General features: G+C 34.4%; 1 protein-coding gene across 1 annotated transcript; it reads left to right on the forward strand.

Annotated features, from left to right (window-relative positions):
- Positions 1 to 987: 987 nt before the first annotated feature.
- On the forward strand, positions 988 to 4,311 carry LOC110024422 (heparanase-like protein 2). Its single transcript, XM_020724384.1, has 10 exons — positions 988 to 1,213; positions 1,464 to 1,699; positions 1,776 to 1,812; positions 2,064 to 2,247; positions 2,333 to 2,481; positions 2,620 to 2,856; positions 2,956 to 3,145; positions 3,228 to 3,353; positions 3,439 to 3,538; positions 3,795 to 4,311. The coding sequence occupies exons 2-10, from the start codon at positions 1,490 to 1,492 to the stop codon at positions 4,182 to 4,184; spliced, it is 1,623 nt and encodes a 540-aa protein (XP_020580043.1). The 5' UTR covers positions 988 to 1,213; positions 1,464 to 1,489; the 3' UTR covers positions 4,185 to 4,311.
- Positions 4,312 to 13,869: the final 9,558 nt, after the last annotated feature.

A 13,869-nucleotide genomic window follows, 5' to 3' on the forward strand; every position in this document is an offset into this window, starting at 1 on the left:
GACGGTGTTCGGGGGTGGTCGACGGCAGTCGATGACCGTCGACGGAGGACAATAGTGATCAACGGTAGTTGATGGTGGTCGACAGATGTCGGCGGTGGTCTCCGACGGTCGATGGTTGTCGACAGCGGTCGGTGGTGGTCGACGAAAGTCGACGATGGCAGAGATGATGTTGGACTTGAGTTTTTTCCCAAAGCCTAAAGTTCTCTCTCCCCCTTATCTCTTAAGTCTCCTCTCTTTCATGTGAGGGGTGAGCCTCTATTTATAGTGTTTTGAGTGCAATTAATGCAAGAGTATGAACCATTTTGATCAGACGGTCCTGAGAGCTTCCCTCGATCAAATGACGTTTGATGGGCATTTGAGTGCCTTACGATGTCAGAATTGAGCAATCTCAGTCTCGTTGGATTCCTCTTGTCGAGACGCTCGATGCGATTATAAACTCGCTGAATTTGACATTTGTTTGATCTTTCAAATGTGTCTAGAAATCGTTCAAGAATGATTTAATCACTTGATCTGCGCTTGATTTAAATCAGATTGGACTAACTTTGATATGATTAGTTTTGTTTCATCGAGTCGGTCAGTTTGACTACAACTGTTGAAATCGGAGCTCTGAATGACTTTTAATTGAAACTTGAATATTTCTCGCTCAAAAGGTTGCCTCGAGATTCTTGTCATGCCTCGAGATTTATGATGAATGATGAAAATTTGTTAGTGATGTATCAATACTAACTTAAAATTAAAATTAAAGCTAAAATTATTAAAAAAAAATCTTTATCCAAAAAATTTTGGCAACTTGTTTAATGAAAACGCCCTTCAGGCTTAAAAAATAAGGTGTTCTTTATCTTTTCAATTTTCTCTTAAGCTCCTGTTCATAAAAGTTAGTTAGACAAACTTTCTTTCTTTAAATTATGTCTATAGAAATTGACCAGTTCTTAGTATCCTATACTATTTTAAAATAAATTTGAAATTTTTATAAGCTCGCTGGTCAGATATCCTCATCAAAATTCTCTCCCCTAATTATTAAGCCAAGCAAGGTGGGGCGCCGTTGGATGAAGAATAACTGGAGCCACACCAGAAGACTGCATACTGTACGTCAATGGTGGGAAAGAAGGCAATTATTAGTCTAAGTTGGCTGCCGGAATTATAAAAAGCCCTCAATGCGCCGATGCTCTCACAAAAAACGCCATTCTTACTTTGAAGCTGCTCTTTCACAAAGGTGAGTTCAGCAAATAGAGCTGGTTTTAGTTGCAGCGTATTTTCTGCCCTTTTATATAACCCTATTGCGTTAATGATGAGCTACTTCAAAAATGTCGGAAAAGTTCGCTTTTTGTTGATTTCTTCTATGTCTTCTCTTGTGGCATAACCTCAGTTTTTGGATTTTGCCTTCTAAATGTCTGAACTTGAACTTTGAAGCAAGAAGGATACCAATTTCAATTTTTTTTAAGCTTATTGTTTTATTTTTTCAGCTTTCTTGAGCTTCGGCGCTCAAGGCATGGGGTTTAAGCTAGCCTTTGTTTTGTTCCTCTTCGCCGTTCCTGTAATTTGGTGTAAAGATGGCAATGATGTGACAATTATTGTAAAGGGTTCTGTTACAGAAGCTGAAACTGATGATAATTTCGTGTGCGCTACGCTTGATTGGTGGCCACCTGAGAAGTGTAATTATAAGCACTGCCCCTGGGGAAAGTCTTCTGTTTTTAATTTGGTATGATTTTCATGGTTTTTTTAAGCGTTGGAATGTTTATTACTTCATGAAATAAATTTGATTCATTTGTTTGTAGGATTTGAATCATCCTATTCTTTTCAAGGCCATTCAAGGTATGTTGTTTCAGTTCAGTACTGCTTATCCATGTATTAAAGATGAGTTTTTTTTTTTTTTTGCTGTCTCATTCCTTAGTTTTTTTAATGACAAGAAGAATGTTACGTACTCTTGCTATTTGGTTTCTTAACTTATAGGAAATAGTTTTTTTTTTTTTTTTTTTTTTTTTTTTTTTTTTGGTTTTCTGGTATGTTTTCATTAATGGCTTGAATCTCATTGAACATATCTTCTGTTTTGCTGCAATTTTCAGCCTTTGGATCACTGCGAATAAGGGTTGGAGGTTCTTTACAAGACCAGGTCAAATATGGTGTGGGAAGTTTAGCTTCTACGTGTGATGCAATTACCAAAATGTCCGGGGGGCTTTTTGGATTTTCAAAAGGATGTTTGAGAATGGAAAGATGGGATGAGCTGAACCGTTTGTTCCAAAAGACTGGGTATGTTCTGCAACATTTTGTAATTCTATTTTTGTTTCAATTTTATCAATACAGAAACCAAAATACATACCATCTGTTGTTGCAGGGCTGTCATAACATTTGGTCTGAATGCTCTCTATGGGAGGCATCAGGCGCAGAAGGGCTTCTGGCACGGTGCTTGGAACTCCACCAATGCTCGTGATTTTATAAACTATACTATTTCGAAGGGATATCCTGTTGATTCATGGGAGTTTGGTAATCCACTTTGAATCATAACTTATAGTTTAAATTCAACTTTATAATCATAAAGTTTCCTCTCTGTATTTTCAATCATAAATCTCTGAATTGACTATGACTGACATGATTCTTCTTCAACTTACTTCCATGGTTCAGGAAATGAGCTGAGTGGACGTGGTGTAGCTGCTAGAGTTGATTCTGAACAATATGGTAAAGATTTAATTGGTCTTAAAGCCATTCTTGATGAGCTCTACAGAAAATCGCGCACAAAACCGCAGTTGGTAGCGCCTGGTGGGTTCTTCGACGATCAGCAATGGTATGCTCGGCTCCTCGAGGTTTCGGGACCTGGTGTTCTAAATGCCATGAGCCACCATGTCTACAATCTTGGTGCTGGTGAGATCATTACTTCCATTTTCTTTCATGTTATAACTTGCTTTATCAAATGTATCAGAAAAAGAAATCTAAATTACAAATCATACCATATTGTTTCAGGAAATGATCCTCACATAGCAAGCAAAATTACAAATCCGAAATATTTAAGTTCGTTTGCTGATACATTCAGAAACGTTCAGCTCACCATTCAGAGACATGGACCATGGTCATCAGCTTGGGTTGGCGAAGCCGGCGGCGCGTACAACAGCGGCAGCCGTCTGGTCTCCAACACCTTCCTGAATAGCTTCTGGTAATTCATTATTTCCTGTAATTCTTAATCACTCAATCTTTTGCAATGATGAACTGAAGACTAGAATTATATTATCATTAAGGTACTTGGATCAATTAGGAATGGCATCGAAGTACAAAACAAAGGTTTACTGCAGACAAACATTGATTGGTGGTAATTATGGTCTTCTGGACACACAAACATTTAAACCAAATCCTGATTATTACAGGTGAGGATTTGTAAATGTTGTTAAAAATGAATTCTGATGTAGATAACTTGATTCTGAAGTTTGTACTTTTTGACATGTTGAATAGTGCGTTACTTTGGCATCGGCTGATGGGGAAGGGAGTTCTCAGTGTTGATATTAGTGGATCTCCATTTTTAAGAGCCTATGCTCATTGCAGCAAACAGAAAGTAGGAACTTTCTTCTTTTTTTTTCTTATATATTTGACTGTTTACATGGAGTCATTTTAGTCCTTCAGTCTACAAAAATGTCAAATTAGTCCCTAAATTATTTAAGTTGTCTCATCTTGCCCATATTATAAGTGTCTGGTAACTAAATTGACATTTTTATAAGCTCTAGGACTAAAATGACGCCATAAAAACAGCCATGGAGTTCTATATTGACACTTCATTCCTATTTTGATAAATCTATCAATCTCCATTACAGTCAGGTGTCGTCGTGCTCTTGATCAACCTAAGCAAATCGGAGAAATTCAGCGTGACGGTTCGAAATGATCTCAATGTAGATCTTGCAGAAGGAAGCGGCATCGAAAAAGATAGCTCTTTCATGCGAGATCTTAAACAGACAGTTTCATGGATTGGAGAGACAGCTTCAGATGCTTCTGAGAAAAGGGAAGAATATCATCTAACTGCGAAGAATGGGGACTTTCTCAGCAGAACAATGCTTTTAAATGGGAGTCCTCTGCAACTCAACAAAAATGGAGAAATTCCAGCACTAAATCCTTCACTGGTTGCTAATAGTTCTCCCATAGTTATAGCTCCCCTCTCCATTGCGTTTGTTGTGTTCCCAAATTTTGAAGCTCTTGCTTGTGTTTGATTAGATGTTGTTGATTTGTTTGTGTTATTTTGTAGTTGTTGATTTGTTTGTTGGGTTCGTTTAGGTGATTGTGGGAAGAGAGAGATTAGAAAAATAGTAATAAAGTTTGATGTTTTTCTTTTTAAAATTGATGTAATTTTAAACTGATATGGGTTGTAGAATACAGAGATTTCATTAGTTTATTTGGCTAATTCTTGATAGAAAAGGTTAAATTGCAATGGAAAGCTTTTTCTAATTTTTATAAATTATATGATGATAAGTAGTTTCTTAGAATAAGATTTAATGCATTTAATTGGTATTCAACAAATAATATCTATATTTAAGAAAAAAATAATACTAAAAAATATGACTATTTGTAATAATGTAGAATTAGAGTTAATTGAACATCATTGTAATTTAAATAATAATAATAATAATAATAATAATATTTTAAAATATTTTTTTATTGGCTAACAACCAAATGCATATCTAGAATAGCATGTAGATTTCTTCTTCAATGTGTGACTGCTTGACAGATTGCCATTTGACATCTGACATTTGGCATTTGACATTTGATGTTCCCTAAAGCCAAATTTTCCACAAACTAACTAAGCGACATATTTCAGAGAACCAACTAACCTCCCTTGCAAGGCAATATCTACAGGAACAGATGGGGTTGCTAAACTTCTTTAAACCACAATTTAGTTGATCATGCAATTTTCACTAACCATAATTATCTAAGTAACCTCAAAGGTCCAATTTTGAATAATCAATTCTGACCAGGATTTATTGAAAAAATATCAGCTAAGAAATGAATGCATAGTTAATTAATATTGCAAGAGAAGAGGGTAAAGAGACATACATGACTTTGTTCAAATCATTGTGTTGAACAAATTTATATTATATTATTTATTTATTTAAGTAAAGGAGATAGGATGGAATTCAAATGGACACTGAAATCTCCATGGAAGAATTGTTCAAGCTCTTTATGAACATATAAAGTTTACTTTTACTATGCCATTTTGAACAGTCTACCCTATGAAGAGATAAAGCAATTAATAGAAGATAACAACTCACCTTGCTTGTATCACTAAGATAGATTCTACTAAGGAAATTTATCCCTTTTTTTGGTTCTTTGCCATTTTCTATAATTGTGAATCATGTTAGCCTTTTTAATTATATGAAAAAATAGAAACTTAAGAGGTTCATTTTTGTCCTCCCAAAGTCTTAATATCAATTATTTTTTACCCTTTTTTTATTATATTTTCCGTAGGAATTTTAAATAAATGATAGTACTTTTAGATGCCCCATATTTTTAAAACACACTTGCCAAAATATATGCTTGTTAATTTGCCCAAGAAAGAGAAGGGATAATTAAGACTTCAAGGCACTTGAAGCAAAGAAGAACACTATTAAAGTATATAATTAAAAGAAACAAGATTAGCTTAAGAAAGAGATCACATTACTGTAAGTTGAAGTTGCGCGGAGAATCTTTAATATATTATTGCGAGATTGAGGATTATAACTAAGATGCTCGTGATCATATGCTTAGTTTTTAACTGAAGAATCTAGAACATAAATGTTTTGAGGAAGGTAGCATCTGAGGCTTTCTAAAAGGAGTTTATATGACCTCACAACATTTTTAATTATGAATAAATCCTCAAGTATAACTTGACTAAAATGACACCAAAAGATAGAGACGCCTACTCTAAAAATAAGGGTGTATTATTACAAGATGATGCTTTTGGTTCTTAAAAAACATTTGATCCACCTTGGACCTATATCCTCAATCTCTTAATCAAACCTAATGGGTTCATATTTATAATAAAAGAGCTTTAGGGTTAGAAGTCTCATATTTTTACTAGAGGTTTTTAATATTGCTATTTACAAATCAAGCTCTTTCATCCAATCGTGAAATCCTCACTCAAATATCAAAATTCATGATAAAACCCAATCCTTACTTTTTCATTTTTATTCAATCCTCAATAGTTTGATGTGGCGTGCATAAATATATCGATTCGGTAGTTCAAAAAATCACATGAATGTTTGATTTGTAAATAGCAATATTTCAGATGTTATGTATGTAAAAGCCCCTTTATTTTATTTTTTTGGCTTTGAGTCTCCAAACAAAACTTTGCTCCAATGGTTAAGAATGATTAAACTTAAATACAAACTCTATTTAAAATTATGCAATCTTATTTTTGTATCAAAAATCAGAGTGTGGCTCACGGTTCATCAATGTATTATGAGGCATACTCCTCTTCCACATTGAACCGCACATAAAAAATGTTATTTTTCTTATTTTAATAATTATTAAATATTATCTCATGCCCCCTCCAACCCTCACACCCTCTCAACCCTAACGCTTGGTCAACTCACCCAAATTAAGGAAATCGTGACTATTTTCAAGGAAATTGTTAGTAATTGATGTCATTGGTAAATATTTATCATCTAACATGAATCTTGAGAAGTGGCATAAATCTCAAGTTAATTTTTTAGTTAGAAATGTTCAAACTTATTTAAAAATCATATAGGACTCCGATTTCAATAAATTTATAGTTAAACTGACTGGCTTGACCATACAAATACAATGTCATCAAAGTTGGTCCGATTTAAGTCAAACCAAGGCCACATCTAGTCGTAAAGTCATTTTTAAAAGCTTCTAGTGCCAAATTGAAATGTTAACCAGATTCTAAATCAGAGAAGATCATCCTTAAATCTAGCATCTCCATAAGACGAATTCAACAAGCCTAAGATCACTCAATATTGACACTTTTAAGGCACTCAAATGTCTTCAGAACGTCGTCTGATTGAGAGAATCTCTCTAGGTTGCTCGATAGAGTGATCTAGATTCTTTTTTTATTTATAGAGATGTCTCTCCTAGACACTATAAATATATCTCTACCTCCTTCATGAAAAAAAAGAATGAGCTAGACCTTGAGCCAAAAAAAGACTGGAGCTTAGAGCAAAAGGAGCTAAAGTCTGGTGTTTTACATTAAAGGTCCAACGAACGCCACCCACTTCTACTGCTGCGACCACATTCAATCATCGCTCGTTGGCCACCATCGACTGCCCTCTACTCAATGCAGCAAGCTCTGACTGTAGTCAAGACTTACATTGTGGAGAGAAAGCATTGTGCAAAGTAACAAATGATGTTATGATGTAACGATGTGCTATGATGCACCCTGAAGACGGTGTCATGATGTGGACTGCATATGGTACAAGGGCGCACCCCTAAGATGGTGTAGCAACACACATTGAATATGGTGCAATGACACGCCTCATATAGGGTGTAAGAATACACCACACATGTGATGTAACAATGCACCCTACATACGATGCAATGACACCTCTCAAAGACGATGTGATAACGCACCCACAATAATTGCTTACAAACATCATACTCTAGATATGTTGACTTCTTCCAAACTCATGAAGACCTCCCCTTACAGTTCACCACTACGACCTATGTGGTCCACAACTTATGCATCTCCCAAATCTAACCTCTACGGCCTATGAATGTTATCACAACCCGTGCAGCTCCCAACTCTGACCTATACGACCTGCATGCATTATCTCAGCTCATGCAACTCTCAACTTTGGCCTTTACAACTTACAGACATTATCTCAGCTCATGCAACTCACAACTTCAACTTCAACGACCTACGGATGTTATCACAACTCATGCAGCTCCTAACTCCTGCCTCTGCGACCAATGGACATTATCTCAGCACATGCAGCTCACAATTTCCGTCTTTGTAACCTATAGATGTTATCATTTATCACAGCTCATGCATCTTCCATCTTTGACTTTTATGGCCTACAAAAGTTATTATAGCTCCCTGTTATGGCCTATGTGACTACTTACGGCCTATGTAGCTCATAGCTCATATTGTTTCCAAATCTAGTCTCTGAAGCCTATGAATATTATCATAGTTCATGCTACTCCCAACTCAGCCCATTGCGGCCTACGAACATTATTACAGCTCATTATTGTGGACTATTTAACCAACTATGACCTGCGTGACTCACAACTCATGTAGCTCTCAATTGTGACCTCTACAACCTATAACCATTATTATAGCTCACCACTACGACATATGTTCTACAACTCATGCAGCCCCCACTCCGACCTCTGTGACCATAGACGTTATCACACCTCACTATTATATATTTTGTGATAAACTACAGCCTACATGGTCCACAACTCATTCAGCTCCCAACTCCGAATACAATGGCCTACATACATTAATGCAGCTCACCACTATGCGCTATATGACCAAATATAAACTACGTGACTCACAATTTATACAGCTCCCTACTATGATCTCTGTGGTCAACTAATGCTTCTGAAACAACCATATATTACCCACATGAAAAATTACTACCACAAATTTCAACTATAGCCTCCACGACAAGCTGGCATCACTGCTCCTTTCTATAATTTTTATGATGGGCTACTGCCTTCATAGCAATTGACAATGGTCATTACAGACCGTTGCAACTATTATTGTTGAACTACTATTGTACATCAACAATATAAATCCACATTCTCTAATTTAAAAGAAGAGTGGACATGTGTACTCATAATTATATAATAAATTATGTCAACTTGGTTAGGCTCTGTAACTTTTTTTCCATCTCAAAATTTTCCACGTAAAAAGTTGAATTATTCTCTCTTGCCTTCTTTTTTACTTGAGTTTGTGTTTAATTTTTGGGCAATACTAAGACGTTAAATAATTAATCTACCATCATAAAACTTCTGCCAAGGCATCACTAATATTTAATTAACCCTTCCCCTAATAAAGGAAGATTTACATGCATACCACTAGATTTACATGCATACCACTCAATTCTTATATATTTACATATCGAACACCTAAACTTCAATTTTTACATATATCATCTTACCTCTGCATAAAAAAGAAGTATTTTACTTTTTATAAGTTAAAGTAGTAGTATTTTTTTTATGTGTTATGAAAGATTAGAGCAGTATAAATATAAAGAATCAAAGTTAAGGTGTTAGATATTTAAATACATAAGAATTAGGTGGTATGTATGCAAATGCTTCTATAAAAAATAAATAATTTAAAGTACACATAAAATTTAAGTCCAATTAATTCATATAAATACAAAAAACATTTATAAATGTTTAAAATTTAAATTATAAAAAGCTAAAATAATATAAAATTTTCTTTCAAAATTACCGGGATCACTAAGGAGCCATACCTAGCCTCCATAGTGATATTCATAAATTATCACTCAAGGGCTCTAGCCTCTTCTGACCATAAAGAATAATTTCTTAATTAAAATAATAATAATTTTATTATTAAATATTAATTAAAATTTTAAGTAAATTCAAAATATTCCAAAAAATTTATTGGACCCTTTTCTAACACCTTTGACCAAAATTTTCAAGATAAATATTTATTTTCCAGAACTCTCAGGCCTTATCAATTAAACATTGATTCCATGAAATCAAGCTAAACACCTGGTTGCATAGGATCTGCATGTAACATGTGACAGTCATGAATATAGAATCCAACACAACTGCTCTTCTTCCTGCATTTCCTAAGATTAGTGCTAGCACACATACATGGCTTCTCCGAGGCAATGAAGCAAGCATGGGAAGCATCCCACGACTTCAATCAATGACAATCAAGGGGCGAAGCCCATTGACGCCAGAAATTGAAGGCCATACATTTTTTTTCCCTATATTCCTTGATTAATGAGAGTTTAATGTCACGGACTAATTTTTCTTTAGTCACCCGTGCGGCTTTAGCGCTCTTCTATAGCACTAAATCAGTCTAATATCCCTCACAACACTTGGACTTAAAGCACAAAGCACTCTAAGAAGAAGAGTAGGGAAAAAAATCGGAGAAAGAAACACTTCACGCAAAAAGAACAATTACAACAATTGAAAGTTTGGAAGCTTTGATGCTTTGTTAGGTGATTACAAATGAGAGGAGATGTTTCTAATTTATAACCTACTCCGTGCCCAAAGAAACAATCTAGAATATATTAGATTATTCTAGTTTCTAGAGAGTTCTATACTCCTCTTTTATGTATATACATAGCCCTAGAACTTTTTGGGTTACTCTTGAGATTTCTTTTGAGCTTTTTTCCATTTAGCATTTTCCGGAATGTGGTGTGATCTTCTAGAGTCCCATGGATACCTCTCTATATTCTGACTTTCTCCAGAACTTTCCATCCCATGAGTGTCTTACGAATTTATAGAATATGACGGAGAGTGACATTGAGCTCCAATCAGAGGATTTTAGGAGCCTTCCTAAACCGATGGAACATTCTCTCAAGTTCAAACCATCTTGAGTTAAGTTTTATAGCAATTCCTCAGAAGCTCTAAAAGAGACTCGAGCACACCTATTTCTCATTGGCTTTCTACTTCTGAGCAAAGAAGAAGTTGAGATTTAAAAGAAGAGAGGCATGTTTAGGTGCAACTGCCTACAAAGTCCCCTCTCCTCCTCTCTCACATGATTTAAGGATGGCTGGAGGATAATATTGCATTAATGTGTGACCAAGGCATGGAAGTGGCTGAGAATTTGTTAAAAGCTGTTCTTCTCCACACAAAATCATAGATTGGGCTAATCTTAGCTTTGAATGGATTTAAGTTAAATTTAGATTGTCCCTTTAATATCACTCAAAACAATTAGCAACTTATAAGATCAAACTTGGCCTAAATGATGGCCAAAAAATAATATTAAAAAATAATACAAGTAACATCTAATTTTTGTGATTCCAACCAAAAAGGGTTCTCATACAAAAATTGTGACAACTGAATTTTTCTAATTTTTTGCAATGAGAAATCCTATCTTAAGAAGGTTACATAAGATTAAACTCCCTAAACAATCATATTAGACTATTAACTATTGCTCAATACTCAATTTTTTATTTAGTTAAATGTTTACCATTATTCTTATTATCATCATTTTCTTTAGACTAGAAACTAGTTGAAGATTTAAAAACCGTATTGATGTTATGATTTGAGTTAATTTATTGGAAAATAATGTAATTATCATTTGCCTTATATTTATTTATAAACGACCAAACTTAAATCAATAAAAAATTTTGGGATTAGGATTTATCTAGTGTTGCACATCAAAAAGATGATAATGATGTGAGGAAAAGAGAGAGAAAATAGTGAACCTTTCCTTCTTCCCTCGACATCCCCTTAGACGATCTTGCCAAAACTTCAAAGTATTCGAACCCGATGTTCATCCTCCCTTGCACTCAAGCGCTTCGATCCGCTTCCACAGTAGCAAATCTATGTTCTCATGTGCGCTCATCGTGAGGATCATGATCTCACCCTATTTTCCAGCCTACATCCGCTTGCACTTCTCTCTCAACTCAGCTGCCCTAATTCGCAATTGGGGAGTTCAAAAATAGTCAGTGATGCGGGGCAGTCGGGCCAATCAGGTTGGACCAGTCCAGTACAGAGGACAAAAAAAAAAAACAAGATATTACATTCTCCACTCCTTAAAGAATTTCACCCTCTAAAATCAATTCAATCACATAGATCATGCGCACAAGCCTGAGTTCTACAGTACACACCCCACCACCCGTCAACACTAAGAATCAAACAAAATTTCAAGCATTACACAAGTCATTCAAGAGCAATAATCCACTGAAGACCAGACCATCCTGAAGAGCAAGCAGTTAAACATTCAGATTTCTCTACATATCCATGTCACATTTCAAGAATCGCCACCTATCAAACAAGAAGTGAAGCTTACAAAAAGTAAAGTGACACTTTGCACGGTTGGTTTCATGCATTATTCCGGCGACAGTACGGTTTTACACAACACTCATAAGCACAACAAGAACAACCAAGTTCCAAATTTTCATAATGAATAAAAGTAGCACTTCTCCAATTACACGACACATGGGTATACAAAATAAATAAAAAAATACGAAGCAAAAAAATCAATCATATCTTAATACACCTGATTTAAGCTTGATCAAATGAAAACAATAATAAGTGATAAAATCTATTATACTATCACAAAGACATCAACTGTACAATCCAACATTACCATCACTTAAAATCAAGCTCAATATATGAGTGTAGCTACTAATTTAATAGGCAGACATTTATAAGGTATCAACCAGCAAAATACAAGCCATTGCTACAATACCTAATTTTGCATGATTAATATCTCTTTTGTAATGTAAAATTTGAGCAGTATAATACGTCCATAAATTATTCAGCTTATTCCTAGAACAGCCCCGACAAAAAGAGGGCACAATTATTGTTTTTGGTCAAAATCAAATCAATGAGTATACATATATGACTCATTTAATCATTCTTAATAAATAAAGATGTGCTTACCCAAAAAAAAAACATCGCCATCAACATTATTTTATATGAAAAAATTTACTTTTTAATTTGTGCATTGATCAAATGAATAAATAGTAATTTAACTATTCAATATGGGCTTACTTAAAATAATGTAAGATACTGCTATACTTCTAAATAAAATAATTTTCTCCAATAACTATTACTTACAAGTGACATGTAATAACATACAAATCACATGTATGCCACTCCCAAGAAAAGTATATTCCTCGAAATTAAGTAGAGAAAATGTCTACAATCTTATCACATATAGACACCAAGTGCACATCTCTCTTATAATCACTACTCAAAGAAATAATCTAAACTATTTAATGTCAGGATAATAGTTTTACATATCTCTATTCTTAGATTCTTTCACTTCTAGTGACCAGCAAGTCTTCCAAAGGAAACTCTGAGATACTAAAATCACATGTTATGGTTATCTATATGATCCAAGGATATCAACACATCATAGGATTTTAAATGTAAACCCAATATTCCAAAGTTAAATCCTCAAAAATTATTGTCCCCAAAATAGTATAATATAAAAATATTCATCTAGTTCATTATCCGAAACTAATATACAAGCCAATTCAAACATCTCAAAATTTACCATTATAAGCAGACATCTTTACAATCCCCAGTACTTGTCTAAAGGTATCTACACCATAATCATAAAATTAATATAGTTAGATGTAAAGTCTTGACCACAAATGATCCCTACTAAGACTAAGCCTAGAAAATCAAACCTAGGCTCGGATATCACTGTAACAGCCCGCCCGTCGGGTCTTAGAAGAAACTCACAAAACCTAGCAGGAGAGTGTGAGTTGAAGTTAAAGAAATAGTTCTAATCAATAAACATATGATTTTAATAAAATTTGACCGCCAAATAAATTATCGGAGCACCTAAATTCAAAACTTACATAATAATCTATCTATATAATAAAAATAAGCTACCATTACGTATTGAATCAAATAAATAGTTTTTAACCTTAGCCATCTCTAATACTACACTTGAAGCATGAGTAAACGAAGTCCTTCTACTCGATGCATTGTACGCAGCCTGAAATTGACATCCCACTGAGTAAAATATAAACAGCAAGGTGCAAGGCACAGTATGAGCAAAGAAAAGAACAAGAATAAATTATGTCATATTATAACAGTTTCAAACAATATGTAAAATGAGATTTTTCTAATTGAAAATTATCTAATAATGCTCAAAAAAATTATAACGAAAAGAGAAATATATATAAACAAATGATCGTTGGTCCACATGCCAAAATTCCCATGCAAATGCTTCTCATATATATGTTATTCTATGAATAGCCAAAATACCGACATATATATATATAT

The sequence above is a fragment of the Phalaenopsis equestris genome, unplaced genomic scaffold (genome assembly GCF_001263595.1).
Source record: "Phalaenopsis equestris unplaced genomic scaffold, ASM126359v1 Scaffold000256, whole genome shotgun sequence".
Lineage (NCBI taxonomy): Eukaryota > Viridiplantae > Streptophyta > Magnoliopsida > Asparagales > Orchidaceae > Phalaenopsis > Phalaenopsis equestris.